This window comes from Lissotriton vulgaris, chromosome 1_1 (genome assembly GCF_964263255.1).
Source record: "Lissotriton vulgaris chromosome 1_1, aLisVul1.2, whole genome shotgun sequence".
Lineage (NCBI taxonomy): Eukaryota > Metazoa > Chordata > Amphibia > Caudata > Salamandridae > Lissotriton > Lissotriton vulgaris.
In genome coordinates this window covers 1,560,233,165-1,560,252,263 of record NC_141685.1, presented here as the reverse complement: position 1 = coordinate 1,560,252,263, position 19,099 = coordinate 1,560,233,165, and the positions used below count along the sequence as shown (strand labels likewise).

Genomic DNA, 19,099 nt, shown 5'->3' with positions numbered 1-19,099 from the left:
TTCTTCTAGGGTTGTCAGGCGCTGCTATAGACGTTCCGGATCCTCTGAGCGGGCGTCGACTGTCCTCTCAATGTCGTCTACTCTCCCTCCGAGCTCCGTCACATCTCTTCGGAGTTCTTTGACGTATGCCTGAACCTTCGTCCTAAGAGAGCCAATTTCGGATTTAAGTTCTTGCATGAAGTTGGTCATGAAAGTCTGAGTGACAGGTTTCGAGGGGCCCTCAGTCGATGATGCCATACCTTCTGCAGGGGCTTGTCCTGTCTTGTTCCACAGAGCCGTGACCGGGTTATCTTTAGGGTGTGCCGAGTGTTCCTTCCCGGTTCGCATGCGGGTCATGTCCCCTCAAAATGTCATGCAAAGTGTAAGGGGTCCAGGCGTAAAAGCGAATTCTCAGATCCAATTACTGACTGTTTCAGGCAAGCAGGTTAATTTAGCCAACAGGTACACAAGGCTGTTGAGGCAAGGGCCAGGAAAAATGACGTGACGCGTGGGCAACTAAGGGGCACCCCCATCAAACCTCCCCAGACGTTCTGCCGCCCGTCCGGGAAAGACTGAAGTATGATTAGGGATGGGCCGCTGGGAGATCAGGGTACAAGCCAGGTAGGTGTCCGAGATCACAGCTCTACCAGGACACACAATGAGGGTCACCCAGGCGGGTTGGATAGCTGGCTCGGGAGCTGATGTGGGGTCAAGCGGAGGCTCTCTCCTCTAAGGTGTCACAGGGGGCCGCCAGGGTTCACAGGGGCACTCGTGATGGCATGAAATGATGAGTCTGCCTCCCCCAGGGAACAGTTCAGCAACGACACACAACTTCACTCACTGGGTACTTCAGCTCAATCACGGTGCCCCAGCGGGTGAGCGGGCTGGGGTAACAGATCCCACAGTCTGGCAGCAGAGGTCTGAGACAGAGGCGTGGGCCGCGTGGCCGTGATTTGCTGGAAAAGTTGGATAGATGCGCTCCAGCCCCCGGGTCATCATCCAGGCGTCCAGAACAGAGGCGCGCTTTCCTGCGCGGTGTGGAAGTAGTTAAGAGGCCCCAGCCTGATCCGGCAACCCCCAGGGTCCAGAAATGCCCCAGACACCCAGCGTCCTGTCCCCGGTCGAGACACTAGTAGGTAATGCCCAATGTTCTTTAACAGTGAGCCCAGTGTATCCAGCTGCGTTAACCGGTGGTTCCCAGGGCCCACTGATGAGTAGGTAGATGTCGCCTGGGTGCTGGAGATGAAGCGCAGGCCCCACGATGGGTCAGCGCGGCGGGAATCGAAGATAGCGGGCGGACAGGGCACGGCAAGGGAGTGTCTCTTGTGAGTCTCCCCCAGTGTGCAGCTTCACGCTACCTGCGAAGTCAGCGGGAAAGTACCTGAGTCCCAGCCGGGTGTGGGGTCCCCTCACCCGAGCATTTTGGCTGCCGTTTAGGTCTCATGTAAGTTGGGGATGGCGTAGGCCCAAGATGGGGGGTCACACAGGCTACTGGCGACGGGGTCTCTTCGGAGGATCTACAACGCAGCGCCGCTGCCCCAGTACCTTCTCTGCGGGTATTGCCCCTCTCAGTCAATGTTCATTGGCGGCAAGCACAGATCTTGGGGGAAGAACCGATCTCCCCGGAGCGTTCAGGGCAGAGGATTCCAAAATGGCCAGGGCGCCTCCCCGCCAGCACCGCGCCCACCGCTGCCGTTTGGATCGGAGGGGTAGCAGGTCTCCAGGTAATCTTTTGATCGCCTCCACTGCACAGATACCCCCTTCCAAGGCAACCCGAGGCCCTAGGACCACTTAAATAGCTTGTTACAGCGGCGGCGGCCCGGAGCTCTCACGGTGTGCGTCTTACTCCATCAGTAGCGAGTCCTCGCCCCCCTGTCAGCTTTTTTAAACTCAGTAATATAAAGCAGATAAGCCAAGAAGGATCAGGTGGTGAACAATTAGGAAATTAGCGAAGTAGATGGTACTCTTGACTGACTTCAAGGTGGGAAGGGGGAATACATTTGGGAACACATTTATGCAGTGTGCTATATAAAATGTTGGTAATGGTCTCATGATCGAGTAGGAGATATTAGTGAGTTGGTGGACATTGGTATACTTTTCTAATGATTTCAGTCCATGTGCTTCTCAAATTCATCCTTGAAGCCTATCATACTCATGTTTCAACGTTTATTTCAAATATTAAGACAATGTATTTTGTAATGCTTAGAGGCTCTCTAGGGATTGTCCGACTCGGGCCCAGGAGGGTAAGCTCGATTTAAAATAATCTCCATGTAAAGGATTTTAGCTTCATAAAGTGTAATGTCATCTTCTCTGGATATCTTGGAAACCCCATCCCACTAGAATCTAGGTTTGACACCTCTGGAATCCATGTTTCCTTTCACATACATTTATGCATTTTTCAGTGTGCATTCTCTTATACATTCCAGGATTAAACTAATGTTCTATGCCAGATTGTCATTGATTACAGTTACATCTACAGACTAGACATCTTTTGCCAGCCTAGAGACCCATTTACTTTTTGTAATAGTTAAACCACATTATTTTAGTACTTTAACATATTGTGTGCACGCCTTTTACTTTTTTTTCCTGCACAATTATGTTTGGAAAAGATTGAACTTTTAAAATCATTTGTTTTAGTTATGTTTTCAATCTCTATTTTTACTAGATTCCATTCTTTGATGATGTTGGTGCAAACACTCTGCAGTATTTTGATACATTATTCCAAAGAGATAATCTTCAGAAATCGCAGTTTTTCAAAGGATTGCCGAAGGTCCTACCAAAACTACCGAAGGTTTGTCTTTTCTAATACAAATACAAAGAGACGGTACAAAAATTTGAGAAAGCAAACCCGTTCAGTGGTCCTTATTGTATGTAGACTTTAATGGTTTGCAGTGTGACTCTCGGGTTCATCATGTACAAATCCTGTAGAAGGTAAATGGGCTTCAAGACCGGTCTTAAAAATAATGCACTCTGCAGAATTCAGGAGAAAACCGTTCTAACTCCAATATGTTATACATGATGTCTGAAGCTCTTGTATGTGTTTTAAAAATATTGATTGGATAATTTTCCCCCCAGATAGGTGGTTTGGAAATCAGATCAGTATTGAAGACCATCCAATTTCGTAGCTTAAAATGTTCTTAATTAGGCAGGTACCTGAGGTGCCGCTGCATACCCCTCTTCATTGCTGTGTATGTATTACGTTTCATGTACCACGCTATTGCTTCATTTATTCCTCCTAGGGACCACCAGCAAAAATGCAAAGGATTGATTGTCACAAATCTCTCTGTTTTACAATACATCACCATTTGTGTTTTCTGCCATAATGCCTCTTGATGTTCCCTAGTATAAGAAATTTTTGAGACTTTTTTTATTATATTTGTTTATTTATTGGCATTTCAAAAACCAACATTGCATACAAATACAAAAAAACTGCCAGTCATTTGCTCATAATTTTAGAGAGTCTTCATGGCGAAGAACCCAGAAAAAATAATCAGAAAAAAATACTCTTTAATACATACTCGGTTGGCAAAATCCCAGAAAAATCAAACACCATACAGAAAATCTGTGTATGTAGCCGGCAGCCCTACAGGAAACAGAACCATGCAGCATCAGTGCTGACTGGCAGCTGACTAGTTCGAAGAATTACGGATAAAGACTACTAGTGTTTACTGGCAAGCAACCCACAATAGCATCAATCTACAAAATGTGGGCTTACTTACTTTTGACCTAGAATTTGAGAATAGTGGTGCTGTCATGCAGTAAAGCTGCTCTTTGGCTGAGCTCGTTCCCGACACAACATTTAAGGTAGCACCCCAATGTGGCTCCCTCCAGGACTCTCAAATGTGGATGCCCAATCTCCAAGCTGGTCCTGAGGCATGAAGAATTATTTATAAACCAATGTGGTGCTATAAACTTGTGCAGTTGACTCTTTGGGAAGAGCTTATTTAGTGGGAATGTGTACAGAAAAAAAATTAATAACATAGTTAACATTTATCATTTACATGCATTACTTAGAATTTATAACAGAATAGATGCAACCTAGCTACCTTCAATTTAAATACATTCATTCTTTGATACTATTTGTATTCAATAAAATATTGTTAGTATGTTACTTTTTTCATACGTATCAATGGAAATAGTGACTGTCTGACCCATCGTTAATTCTTGTTTTATAGCGTGTCGTAGTGCAGCGTATTTTGCCTTTATTGACCTCGGAATTCATCAATCCTGATATGGTGCCCTTTGTTTTGCCTAATGTTCTGCTGATTGCTGAGGAATGCACAAAAGAAGAATATATAAAGCTTATTCTACCTGAACTTGGACCTGTATTTAAACAGCAAGAACCCATTCAGGTATGTTTTGTAGTTGCTCTATTTAATTTAAAACTGCAGTACTGACCTATATTTCTACTGTGAAAATTAAAGGTGTCATGTAGGATAAAAAAGATGTGATGAGGAGCACCTCCAGATAACTTGAAAGTAAAGGTACTCCGAGCATTTATCATAGCCTGGGCATGCTCCGCTGACTCACATAAACACATTTAATTTTAGGTCTCACCATAAAGCTGTCTGGTGAGATCTAATTTAAAAAAAACACATGCCCAATTGCCCCTGCTGCTGTCCACCACCATCCTTACCTCCACCTGTTGGCTTAGAGCCTGCCCATTGTTTACCTTTGGCTGACTTTTTTGCCACTCTCATTTGCTCGCTTTTTATTCAATGACTTTCCTTCCTCTTCTTGTATTTGTCCCTCCCTTGGAGCATACCCTGTGTACTATCCATTTGATTGGCTAACTTTTATCCTTCCACTGTTTACATTTTAGGGAACTACTTTTTTTTTCATTCAGAACTCCATGAGAATGCATGTGTTTTCTTGCCCTCTTCTTGGTGTCATAATTTTCTTCCTCCACACACATTAAATGCAAGACCTTTTGGCTTTACCAATGCATGTTATTTAGATTGCTGAGTGGCCCCCTTGCTTGTGCTGCCGGGCTGCATATTTAGTTTCCAAGTGCCCTGTGGATTCTCAAACTCTGCCACTGGTCCACTGCTTTTTGTTTGGAATGCCCAGCCAGTTTCCTGCTGCTGCCTGGCAGCCTACAGATAAATAGTTTCAAGCCCCAGCAGCAATACTTGGCCATTTGATTCAGCTCCATTATGGACCCCGGTTTCATTGTTCTTTCGCATCTTCACTATTCCACATAAATGTCCATCTACTTTACCTTGCCCTCCGCCCCAACACCAGAGAACGCTCAGTGGCTTTCAGCACCATAATTATTTGGTTTTATTTCGTTTGGTGGTCAAGCCCACAATGCCTACCTTCAATGTGCATTTACTGGGGTGCGCTTATTCAGCAACAACTTAGCTTCTTGCCCTATTCTAAAAATACGGTGCCAAGCAGAGAAATTATGCCTTGGGCAAAATCATTTTTCAGGGCTTATTGGTAAGCTGACCGTTGCTTTTACTTTCTCGTGCATTTTTACATTTTGATCTACTGTGCCATCAATCAGTGTTCCCTGGAGGGACTCGCCGCCATACACTTTGTTCGAAGGTCAGCCTTGTTAAACCAGTATCCCACCTTTTCTGCACCAGGATTTCATTTAAGAGGGGTGGGAGTTGTAGGGAAAATAATGAAAGCTGCCTCCACCTGTCCTGTTGTATCCGTTGTCCCTGAAAATAAGCTGCTCCTGGCTGAAAGCTGTTGTGAATCTGCTTCAAGTTAGAATCTGCCTTCAATAATCTCTACAGCAGGGGTCTCCAACCTTTTCTGTAATAAGAGCTACTTGTATTCGAGGGGCCGTGGTGAGTAGCCCAAGATGGCAGTAGCATAAACGATGTTCTCCCGGACCCAGGAATGAAATCCTGATTAAAATCCCCGTAATCCTGTGTGATTGAGAAACTGAAACACCCTGGAGTGTCCAGCCGGGATAGAGGCAGTGACTGGCACGAACCCGGAACAGGATCGGGACCAATCAGCAGAAGGAGAGACGAATGATGGTGGCGCCAGCATGCGGACTGGAACGTAGAGGCCTGTGTAGTGGATCTCCCTCGTCATGGCATCCAACGGCTGCTGAAGACTGCGGCTTCCGGCAGTCTGATTCAAGAGTATTGCCGAGGCCCCTGCCGGAAATCCTGACTGGGCTGGTCGTGCGGCCCTAATTGGTGCTACCTTATTGCAGCCCGCTCTTGTGATACTGCTCTAAACTGCCATAGTTGAAGACCGAGACCCCCGGCCGTGAAGGTGGACTACAGAGAGCGCAGAGTGGACTCTCCTGCCATTCCGCTTCCTTCACCGTTCATAGTTACGGTAATTAAACCCCCTTTTTTCAGGAATTTCTCCTCTAGATCTGGTCTCCGGCACCAACAAACTACCTGGAGGGAGGTAGCCATTGGAGCAGGGAATCCCTCCCACGGCGAGGTGGCGATCCAAGTCTGGGGTACCTACAGGGGACTACAGACCGAGACCGACCAGTGGTGCCAATGTGTTAACTGGTCCCCTAATGAAGATCGGGATAATGCCTGCTGTGTGATTCTGACCAAAGCAGACTGGTCATTCTCACAGCCACAAGATTTGAGGCCTATGTTGGGCCTTCGGATGGGGACACTGACCGGAGGGAGGACCCTTCTACTCCTCAACTGACCTACCACGTGGCTAGACACTACTGCGGTCCTTTGAAGTTAATACCCTAGCACTGCCAAATAACAGGTCTCCAGAGACACTACGCAAACAGCCTGTGCTGGCTGGGCTAGGCCAACCTGAGGTTACAGCACTATTAGTAAATCACTATCACAATATTCTTGGTGGCCAACACCTGCCTGGCTTTACTGAGGGTACCACATGGCGGTTGGTGCCTCCTCCAACTGTGAACCTACCTGATCAACTACCCTGCACATGGAAGTGGGTGCGCCCCTTGATGTCATTACAAGAATTTGATCAATGAACTGCCATACCCTTAAAGGTCAGTGCTACCAAGTGTGAGGATGAAGCGCCCCCGGTTGGTCACCCAACTCCAGGTTCAGTGTGCGGGGGAACCCTACTCACTCTACCCCAAGACCACTCTGAGTGAGCCTAGGGTATGGCGCTCCACCTAGACGAAGACCAATCTGCAACAGTACTGGTTTCCTATAGACTCTCTCTTCTCCATTTCTGCACTTTGTTCACAAACTCCCCTCACTGGGACTACACTGTGAAGTTAGCCTGGTTTCAACTATGGGGCGCACGAAAGCCAGGATGGGGACACCCATGGCCAGAGTTCGCTCTCACTCCTCACCTATAGTGGCCTTTCTCACCCACTCATTGCCTGAAGGAGCTGCTTCTCCAGCCCCCATTATAGACCAATTTAGATGTGATCCTTCAAGAGATTGGTGAGTCAAGAATGGCCATATCACAACAGCTGGGATGATCACTACGGAGCCTAGCCTGTTAAAGGATGACCATCGCAAGTTAGCGGATCAAGTTAAGGCTAACGAGGCAGCATTGGAAACGGTGGCTCCTTGCTTCAAAGATCATTTTGTCCACCTCTCTCAACTGCTCCATCAGGTGGAACAACTTCAGGCACATGCTGATGATGGTGAAGGGAGTTCCTGGCGTAATAACCTGCGCATAGTTGGCCTCCATGAGTAATCGGAGAGCCCTCGCATGACTCTATTCATAGAAGATTGGCATAAAACAGCGATGGTTCCCACTGGACTCTTGGATCCATTCACTGTAGAGAGGTTAAGTGCCTTCCAGAAAACCAGTCCCCGGTGCCAATGCATGCTCAATCATTGCAAAAATTATTAACTTCAGAGATCGTGACTTGCTTCTACAGGCAGCCCACGGCAAAGGCCCCATAATGGTCAACAACACAAAAGTCTCCATATTTCCTGACTACACCATGGCGGTGCAGCACAAATGCTCTTCATTTCAGGACATTAAAACCCAACTTCATGCAGCTGGGCTCACATTTGCGCTTCTGTTCCTGGTTAAACTAAAAGTACTCCATGACCAACACTCCCACTTTTTTGATACTCCTGAGAGTGCTTGGAACTGGTTGGAACAGCTATGTTCGAGGCATGTGGGCTGCGGAATTCATATCTGTGCATAGATCGCCACCTAGTGTTGGGTCCGGATGATTGCACATTGTTGTCCTGGAAGAGTCTTCGAAGTTTCACTAGATAGGTGGCTCCTCCTTCTGACTACAGTGCGCATGGGCATCCTCTCCATCCTCAGATTGTTTTTTTCCGCCATTGGGTTCGGTTGTATTTTCCAGCTCTCTAAGTTCGGAATTAACTAAACTCTTCTCTAAAGGCCAAAAGGCCTTTGGATCCGTCGGTATTGTTCAGCGCTCAGTACCGATACAGTTTCTAAACATCTATTGCACTTCGGTCGTCGAATCGGGCCGTGAGGCCTTCTCGACACCGCGTGGACCAGCTGTCGATGGAACGAAGTCCATTTAAATACTGCCCGCAGTGCAAATCTAAGTTCCCGCACACAGATAAGCATCCCGTGTGCAACAAATGCCTATCTCCAGATCACAAAGAAGATAGTTGCCTGGCCTGTGCCCAGTTCCGGTCAAAAAAGACTATCCGGAATCGACGGGCGCCGAGGCAAGAAATGCAGCGGTCGGCACCAGACAATGAGGAAGAACTAGCGAGCGCCGAAGAATCGGATCGAGACGAAGACCAGTACTCGGAGCACTACTCCGATAATTCCCTCGAGGAGGAAGACCAAATCTTCGATCTTGAGGAAGACTATCAAGACATCGTAGCTGTTGAAGACGACTCTGATGACGACGAGGGGCGAACCGTGAGTACACCGCCCCATATAGACACTGTAACGATATCAGAGACTCAGGTCGAGGCATCGCCAGCATGCCTTAGCCAAGATCAACATTCTAGTTCTACAGCCCCGCTATACCGCCCGGCTAAGAACATATCCAAAGAGCTCTCTGAGACACGCCATACGGCACCGGTTACATTGAAACCGAAACTCGTTGACAACACCATCTTCGGACAGAAAGTCGTCGAAACAAGAGTATTTAAAACAAAGGTCCTCGAGCCTAAGGCCGTAGCTCTAACACAGCCTTCGAAGCCAAAGACCTTTGAGTCGACATCGAAGATCAAAGCTGTCGAGTCGATCTCAGAGCCGAAAGCCGTTGACTCCACATCGCGGCCAAAAAACGTCGATTCGACGCCAAAGCAAAAGCACATCAAATCGAACCCAAAAACAAAGCGCGTCGAATCGAGCAAAGTAGCATCAAGTATCGACAAGGGGACAAGAACAGTCGACGAAAATAAAAGGCCTACGCCCAAAACTAACGTCGAACCGAAAGTGAAACCTAGGGTGGAACAGAATAAAGCGGTCGAGCCGAAGCACCTCGAACCAAAAAAGGGCACCGAGCCGAGACCTCAAATACCAAAAACACCTAAAGACACTGTCGAACCGACCAAACCGCTCGGTCGACAAACATCACAAACCAATACAACCACAAAAAACGGTCGAACCCACTAAACAGATCGACCTGAAAACAACCAAACCAAAGGCTACTGCACCAAAGACTAAAACTGTGGAGGAAGAGCTTGTTCACCCAGACACCGACACAGAAGACCAGTCAAAACTGTACATTGACCCAGTAACTGGTAAAGTGACTGTTTATTAAAAAAAGAAAAGGCCTTTGCCAATAGAAAACTTTCCTAGAATACCACTCAAAAAGAAGAGAGACTGTGCTACCTCTCCAATACTTTTTGAACCTATCAATCTAGCTATGCCTACAACCCCATATACCCCAACATCACCTGACTACAACCCAGATGAAGATCAGGATGCAGATGTAGGGTTTGGTTATCCACAAAACCCAACTGGAGACTCTAACCTACAGCCATTGGGTGCAGGAGGAGAACCAGACAATGCAGGGTCTCTGCCCATTACAGAACCTGCACTTTACCCAACTAAGCCATCACCCACAGAAGATACTCTGACCTTTAATTCTTTACTTGATAGAGCGGCTACCTACCATGATGTAGATATGCACTCTAATGCTATTGAGGAAGACTTTCTCTTTGTACACTAACAACATCTGAAAGACATGTAAAAACACCCCCCATGTTGAAGGGCGTCTTAAAACACGCGCATTACATTTTTAAGGACACTGCTAGGGCACGGGTTATAAACCCTACAATTGAAAAGAAATATAGGGCTGCACCTATAGATCCTACATACATCAAGGGTCAGCTACCCCTAGACTCCCTAGTGGTATCCAACGCACGTAAACTGGCTAATTCCCAAACTACCGGAGAGGCTGCTCCTCCGGCCAAAGAGTCAAAAATCTTTGAAGCATCAGGCAAAAGAGTAGCTGCTCAAGCAGAAAACTCATGGAGAATTGCCAATACACAGGCCTTGCTGGCCAGATATGACAGGGCACACTACGACAGCTTAGAAGAAATTCTCCAACACTTACCTGACCCTTACAAACACCAGGCAGATGAACTTATACAGGAGGGAAAGCTCATCACCAATGCCTCCATTAAATGTGCCCTAGACACGGCAGATACAGCGGCCAGATCTATCAATACAAGCGAGCTTCTAAGACGACACGCATGGCTCCGCATATCAGGCTTTAAGAATGAAGTTCAATCCACCATTCTTAATCAGACCATCAACCCAGACTTTTTATTTGGTCCAGCAGTTGACTCAATTCTGGACAAAATGAAAAAGGATGCGGAAACAGCAAAGTCCATGGGAGCTCTCCAGTCCCAAGAACACCGGAGCTCCTTTCGTCGCTCCAATTATAGAGGAGGAGCGCGAAGTAATACATCACAGCAATCCTCCAGCTACAAAAGTAACACCCAATCCACATGCAGCAAAAACACTAACAGGCGGTGGATACAGAGGCAATAACACCAAAGGAAGGGGTTGCGGAGGAAATGATATTTGATATTTATAGGATTTTGTAAAGCGCGGCTATCGCTCCGGAAGGAGCATCTTGGCGCTGAGCGTGCAGAAAAAGGAAACGTAGTGATGAATGAATCAGATGGCTGTGAAAACCGAGGAGTCGGATTGCTGAAATACCCAAGTTTTCAAGAGTTTCCTTAAGTGGCTCTCAGTATCAGCTTAGCCTGAGATTAACGGGGAGGTTGTTCCAAGCTCTTGCTGCTAGGAAAGAGAAGGTTTTCCCCCCTCGCGTTTTTAACTTAAATCTTGGGATAACGACAAGGTTGGTTCCTGAGGATCCCAGGCAGCGCGTGGGATTGTAATGCATAAAGCGCTTAGTGAAATACAGGGGGCCTGTTTTCCTAGTGGCTTTGAATGCAGTGAGCAGAAGTTTAAACAAAATTCTTTTGTGAAGAGGTAGCCAGTGGAGGGTGTTAAGGGCTGCTGAGGCTGAGGACCTTCTTGGGAGTTTAAGAACGAGTCTGGCCGCCGCGTGTTGAACGCTTTGCAGTTTCCTGAGGGTGGACTTCTTCACTCCTGCCATTAGTCCGTTGCAATAATCAATTCGGGAGAGGATTAGAGCAACCGCGACTGATTTTCTGGCTGAGATGGGGAGGTAGTCAAAGAATTTCTTCAGTGTTCTGATGAGGCTAAAACAGCACCCAGCAGTGATGCGGACATGATCATCAAAGCTGAGGGATGCGTCGAATTGGATGCCAAGATTACGTGCCGAGGAAACAGCACTCGGCGGGGCTTCTGAGTTTTTTGGCCACCAGTCTTTTGGGGAAAAGGACAAGTCTTTCCCTAAGGGTATAATCTCAGTCTTGGCACTGTTACATCTGAGGTGGTTTCTATTCAGCCATAGAAAAACCTCAGAGAGACAATTCTTAAATCTAAGGGCTGCATCCGTGCATTTTTTATCGATGGTGACGACAAGCTGAGTGTCATCAGCATACGATGTGACGAGGATTCCGTGGGATTCTATCACTGCGAGGAGGGGGGCCATGTAAATGTTTAAAAAAAGAGGGCTAAGTATGGACCCCTGGGGGACTCCTGATGTGATTGGTCTTTCTCTGGAGAGGTAGGGGCCTAGTGAAACCGTTTGGGATCTATTGGACAGGAACAATGTAATCCATGTGTTGTAACTTACATCAATGGAATTTCCCTGACCCCATGTTCCTTTTCCCCCCTCTCATGCAGCCGCACTTGGTACACCCCATGTGTCAGCCGGCGCTTGCTCTGGAATGTTGACAGAGCAGCGCCGCTCCTTGATGACAGCTGACGACATTCTGGTTATTGCTTTACCAATAAAGAACCTGTCTTTATAACACGGTGTGTCGTGATTACTACATTCTTGGCGACGAGGACGTGGAAAGCTGTGCCAGGGACAGCGGATGTCGTCTCCCTGGTGAATTGAATGCTGTCAAGGAACAAGAAAACGTACTATTGAGGAGCGGCTGAAGTGAAGCGAAAGGAAATTGGGAAAAAAACAGTGCTGCCAAGCATAAGGCGCGGACCTGCAAGAACTTCAAGTAAGAGTTTGAAGTGGGAAAGGGATCACCTCCCTGTGAATTGGCCGTAAAGAAATTATTCTGGGTGATATGAACGTGAATCGGGTGTCGGGCCGGGCATCTCAAACTTCTATCAACCCCGGTTGGAAGGCTATCTGTGGAAGCGCGTCAAGGCTCTAGAGATCAGCGCGACAGTGTGCATGTACGTGTGTCACACCGGGCACAGGGGGCGCGGAGGCAGAGCGCAAAGGCAAGGACGGCGTCTGTGAGGAGAACTGAACTCTCTCCCATCGCACCTCACAGGCGGTAGAAACAGCAAAAGATAAAGTGACGCGCAGCACTCAGCGCACAGTTGAACTCGGAGCCAGTGGCGCGAAGGGGTGAGAAGATTCATATCTCCCTGTCAGAACCACGGGGTGAGGCGGCGCTTGGGCCATAAAGTCGTCTCGCATCGAGGATCACAATCGTCTGACACATTATCCGTTCGTTGGGCTGGATATGTAGGGAACAGCACACTTACTGTGGAGAGAAGCTCACAAGACTTTACTGCACCTTTCCCTCGAGCTCTTCCGACGTGACTAAAAGTGATTCTGTGAGGGGAAGTTGTCTCCACAGGAAGGTCCCGCCAGTGGGTGGAGGCTAGGTGCCTCATTGGTTTTGAGAGAAGTTACCAGTGGAAGTAGAAAGGGGACTGGATAAACCTACATAATTGTTGTTTTCCTTTATTCCCTCATCTGTATTCATGGAGGGGTGGTTGTAGTATGTTTTTATCCAGATGGAATAATTGAAGTGCTTTATAGAGTTATATTTACCTGCAGATTATATATCTCTAACGTTCTGTAGTACAGGAAAGGTCTGATTTAGATTGTAAAGTAACTGCATGGCAATGGCGGGGGCGGGTATGAGTCAGCCTCCCCCCTTTCTAAATGAGTTAGGAGAACCTGTCATTCCCTGGAGGAGGTGGGAAGGCATTTTCAAATCATATTTGATTGCCATTGGAGGTAGCAATTACACCAACATACGTAAGCAACATATACTTCTCCACAACTTGGGAACACATGGGAGGAAAGTCTATGAAGATATTACAGGGAGGTTAGTGGAGGATGACCAAGAGGAAGTGGAGGAAGGTGTCAATGTATATGAAAGCACCCTCCGAGAACTAGGGGCTCATTTCAAGGAGAAAATAAATGTGGTGATGGAAAGGCACACGTTTTTTAAGAGGGTGCAGAAGAGGGAAGAAAAAGTTAGCAATTACATAGCAGTACTGAGGGGGTTATCAGCCACATGCGAATTTGGGCAACTTACTGACTCTTTAATCAGAGATCAGCTAGTGAGGTGCACCAATGACACCAAGACTCAAGAGGAGTTACTCACCAAGAATCCCAACTTAGAGGAAGCCATTAACATAGCCAAGGGTCTAGAACATACCGCGAGGTGTATTAGGGAAATGAAATCACCTGAGGGGACAAACAAAGAGAGGACAGAAAACAAGTCTAGTACTGAGGGAGAAACTGTCTGCAAAGTAGGTGACAAGAACAAAGAGATGATTCGCAGTAAGTCAGGCCCTATGGTGTGTTTCAAATGTGGCAGCCCCAATCATTTAGCAAGCAACTGGAAGTGCCCTGCTAGAAATGTGCAGTGCAGAAAGTGCAACAGGTGGGGACACTTCTCCAAAGTGTGTAAAACTCCAGGCAAAGCTGTGCATGTCATTGAAGAATCCACTCAAGGGGAGGAAGGGGAGAGATCATATGTTTTCCAAGTAAGTGGGGATGAGGAAGATGATGTAGACATGTATCCCAAATGTGATGTTCTCCTAGATGGTGTGAAGTTTAGTATTTATGCTGATTCATGCTCCCCCTACACCCTAGTGGATAAAAATGTTTTTGAGGAAAAGTTTGCAAACCATCCCGTGAAATTGTTGCAACCTGACATCAGTCCCAAGGGGTACAACGAAGGGAGAATACCACTAGAGGGCATGTTGACTATGAGGATTTCCTTTAAGGATAGACATACGGTAGGAAAGGTGTATGTATCCTCTAGGGGCTCAACTCTGCTGGGCTGGAAACATCAGAAACAGTTAGGTATAACCCTAGATCCGAATAACAAAGAACAAGTGTTGTTAATTGACCCCATGGGCATAGCAGGAAATCTTACAGAAGAATTTAAAGAGGTGTTCAGTGACAATTTGGGAGTTCTCAAGAATTATATGCACAAGATCATCCTCAAGGAGGGGGCTGAACCTGTGGTGCACAAGACCAGATCCATACCATTGCGCATGAGAGAACCCCTTGAGCAGGAACTTCAGAGACTGGTCAGTCAGGGAGTCATCAAAGAGATAGAAAGTTCTGCTTGGTTGGCTCCGATCGTGATCACGGCAAAAGATGGAGGGAATAGTATAAGGCTCTGTGTGGACCTGAGAGGCCTCAACGCTAACATCCTGGTGGACAGATATCCCCTTCCCAGGATAGGCGAAATGCTAAGCACGATCAAAGGAGCAAAGTATTTCAGTGTGCTGGATTTATCCTCAGCCTACTACCAAATCCGACTTCACCCGGATTCTCAATTGCTCACTGCTTTCACAACCCCGTTTGGAAACTTTAAGTTCTTGCGTATGCCATTTGGTTTTGCGTCAGCGGCCGCGGCCTTCCAAAGAGTCATGCAGCATGTATTAAAGGACTGCAAGAACACCCTTTGTTTCCAAGATGACATACTAATCTACGGGGGCTGTGTGGTGGAACACAATGAAATGGCAAAAGAGGTGTTAAAAAAATTGAGAGGTAGGATTCATCACCAAACCTTCAAAATGCAAGCTAGGAGTATGTTCTGTAGACTACCTAGGACACACCCTGTCGGAAGAGGGTATCAAGCCGAAGAATGATCTAATCAGAGCGGTGAGAGACGCTCCCACTCCCAGGAGCAAAGAAGACATTCTATCGTTTCTGGGTCTTGCTGAATACATGGCCAAGTTCATAAAGGATTTTGCGATGGTGTCACAGCCATTAAGAGACTTGATCAAAAAAGACAGTGTTTTCAATTGGGGTAAAGAGCAAGAGATGGCAATGAAGGGCATAAAGAAGGCCATCATCGAGGCACCATTCATAGGAAAGTTCGACCCTAATGGCGTGACCATCATCTCAACGGATGCCAGCAACCGAGGTATAGGGGCCACCCTAGCACAAAGAGAGGGGAGCAAAATCAAGGTGGTGGCCTTTGCATCCAGAGCTCTCACTGCATCAGAAAAAAATTACTCTACCATAGAGAAAGAAGCTCTAGCGGTCTATTGGGCAGTCTGCCACTACAAATTTTTCATCTGGGGTACTCCTTTTGAAGTGCAGACCGATCACAAACCATTGGTCTCATTGTTCACAAAAAAAGACATGGAAAGCATGTCGCCTCGTATTGCCAAATGGGCAGTGGGTCTACAAGCCTACAACTTCAAAGTGTCATACATTCCTGGACAACAAAACAGGGTAGCTGATTTCCTGTCGAGAGCGCCAGCGGAGGAAGAGGGGGAAGAGGAGCCGAGAGGTGACTCAATTCTGGAATTGCGCCTAGCACCGATAGAAAAGAATACTTGGGAAACTCAAATGGAACAGGATGAAACACTGAGGAAAGTAAGGAAATATATACTCACGGGATGGCCGAAGAAGTGCAAAGACATGGAGACGGAGGTCCAGCCATATTGGAACGTGAGAGAAGACCTATCAGTAGAGGGTGATTTAATAATGAAATCCGGAAAACTAGTCCCCCCAGAAGCATTGAGGAACCAGATAGTGGAACTGGCACACGAAGGTCACTTAGGCAGAAGCCTGAGCAAAGCTAGACTTCGTACGGACTACTGGTTCCCAACGATGGACCGTGAAATGGAGGACAAAGTGCGTGATTGCTACGCGTGCAGCTTGAGTGACAAGTCGAAGACCACGAGAAGAGCACCTTTGTCACCAGTGGAGGTACCCGAGGCTCCGTGGAACAAGTTAGGCTTAGACATAGCCGGGCCGATCCATGGCAGGGGGCCTCAAGACTGGTACCTACTAGTCATGGTGGACTACTATTCCAGTTGGGTAACCTGTAAGGTAGTCCACAACGTAAACACCAGAGCGATCATCGAGTTCATGAAAGAGGTGTTCTCAAGAGAGGGAGTGCCTGAGACACTGGTGACAGATAATGGCGTACAGCTAATCTCAGAAGAAATGAAGGAATTTCTCAAGGATTGTTCTATAGCACACGTTCGCACGCCCCTGTACTGTCCCAAAGCAAACGGCAAGGTGGAAAGAGTAAACCGCATGGTGAAAGAATGCATACAGCTAGCCAAACAAGCAGGACAGAACATTGAAGAAGCGTTAAGGGACATGCTGTGGGCCTACCACACCACGCCTAGGTCTACCACCGGATGCACGCCTTTTGAGTTACTGAGGGGAAGGAAAGCTGGCACCAAACTCACACCCAGTTGGATGGGAAGAAGTCAAATAGTGGAGGCCAATCCCCAGGAGATCAAGAGGAAGATTGAAGCTAATCAACGCAAATACAAAGAGTGGTATGACAAGAAGTGGGCAGTTAAAGAGAGAAGATTACAGCAAGGACAAAGAGTCTATGTAAAGAAACCGGAGAGACTGAGAATAGGAGGAGACAAGTTCTATGCCCCCAGTACAATCAAGACACGAAACAAGAATTCCGTAGTCATGGAGGATGGTAGACTGTGGAGTCATGACAGGGTAGTGCCAGCAGGAGGGGAACATTCCAGGTCTCACACGACAAGTTCTGAGGGTGGAGACATCAGCGGGGAACGCCCCCCAATGGCATAAACAATTTCAAATGAGATAGCTTCCTGAGGACCCCCTCTGTTAGCTCAGCAGGCCACCCCTGTTGGTCCCAAAGCCTGGACAGGGAGGTCACAACCCCTTCTCTTATCCTTTTGGGAGGGTTGCCACCTTTCTCACCTGTATCTGTTTTCCTATTACTGTTATCTGTTTCCATAGGGAGGATGATGTGTTGTAACTTACATCAATGGAATTTCCCTGACCCCATGTTCCTTTTCCCCCCTCTCATGCAGCCGCACTTGGTACACCCCATATGTCAGCCGGCGCTTGCTCTGGAATGTTGACAGAGCAGTGCCGCTCCTTGATGACAGCTGACGACATTCTGGTTATTGCTTTATCAATAAAGAACCTGTCTTTATATCACGGTGTGTCGTGATTACTACACCATGTCAGCACAGTATCTGACACACCAAACTCGCGCATTCTATTGATAAGAATGGCATGCGAGATGGTGTCGAACGCTGCTGTTAAGTCGAGCAGGATGAGTACAGCCTGTCTCCCCTCATCCTGCAGGAACTTGATAGAATCAGATAATTCAATCAAGGCGGTTTCAGTGGAGTGGCCGGAACGGAACCCTGATTGTTGGGGGTGCAGAATGTGATTGCTCTCTACAAAGGTTTTTAACTCGCCGTATACTAGCTGCTCCGTGATTTTGCCTAGTGCGGGTAGTAGAGAAATTGGGCGCATGTTATTGAGGTCAGTGGGGGATTTGTTTTGCTTCTTCATTAGAGGCTTCACTATGGCCTTTTTCCAGTCATCGGGAACGATGCCTGATTCGAGGGATTCGTTGATGATGGCGTTAATCGTAGGATTTACAACCTCGATGAGATGGTGAAGAATGCTAGGGGGGCATGAGTCCGTGGGGGCTCCCGATTTGCAGGCCAAGATAGCCTTATGAGTTTGTTGAAGAGAGACTGGAGAGAAACTGCAGAGAGTGGAGGGAATTGTGACGGCGTCATGGGTGGTGGTAAGGGGTTGAGGGAAATCCTTCTGAATGTTGGCGATTTTATCTATAAAGAAATCAGCAATTTGATTGCATAAGGTTTGGGATGGAGGAATTTCGGGTAGGAGGGTTTTGGGATGAGTGAAGGACTTAACTATGGAGAAGACTGTTTGTTGTTTTTGCTGGGCTTCCTCTATGGCTTTGGTAAAGTACTCCTTTTTGGCCGCTTTAATGCCGGAGAGATAAAGTTTCCTCTGTAGGATGTAGCGTAGTCTAGAGGCTTCGTCGTAAGTTTTTCTCCATTTCCTTTCAAGGATCCTACATTGGAGGTGGCTTTCAGTGAGGGACTGGGTGTACCAGGGGGCATTGGGCTTTCCTTTACGGCGGTCTGGGTGGCGGCGATTTGGACTGGAGTTGTCAGAGACGATTTTGACAATCCAAATGTGGAAGTTGCAAGAGTCTGACGTTACATCTCCAACTAATATGGGGGGCGGAGCCAGAGGCTGGGAGTCTGACTTGATGCGTTCAGCCACCTTCTTCCAATTGGTCAAAGAGGGAGTAAGGAGGCGCTTGGCGCTTGATGGCATGGAGGGGTTTACCTTGATGGCAAAGGGGATAAGGCAGTGGTCGGTCCATATTTGCGGGATCGGGGGGGATGTAATCATGGTTGCCAAATTAGAACAAATGCCATCTAACGTATGTCCAGCCCTGTGTGTCGGGGAAGTAACAAGTTGGGAGAGACCAAAAATGCTGAGAGATTGTTGGAAGCTGATGGTGTGAGGGTCTGTGTCTGATTCCAGGTGCAAGTTCATGTCGCCTAGGAGAGTGAAGGTGGGGTAATGTGTCAGGAGTGACCCGAGTGTATCGTCAAGAGAGTCCAGGAAGGGGGTGGCATTCCCAGGTGGGGCGGTAGATAAGTCACCCTGAGAAGGAGGTGG

At 47.3% G+C, this 19,099-nt stretch overlaps 1 protein-coding gene across 1 annotated transcript in view; it reads left to right on the top strand.

Annotated features, from left to right (window-relative positions):
- SCYL2 (SCY1 like pseudokinase 2) overlaps positions 1-19,099 on the top strand; it is a 392,954-nt gene that overhangs the window by 132,392 nt on the left and 241,463 nt on the right. The window contains exons 8-9 of the mRNA XM_086918030.1: positions 2,645-2,770; positions 4,155-4,331. Coding sequence (XP_086774156.1) covers positions 2,645-2,770; positions 4,155-4,331 — 303 coding nt within the window. The remainder of the gene's footprint in view (positions 1-2,644; positions 2,771-4,154; positions 4,332-19,099) is intronic.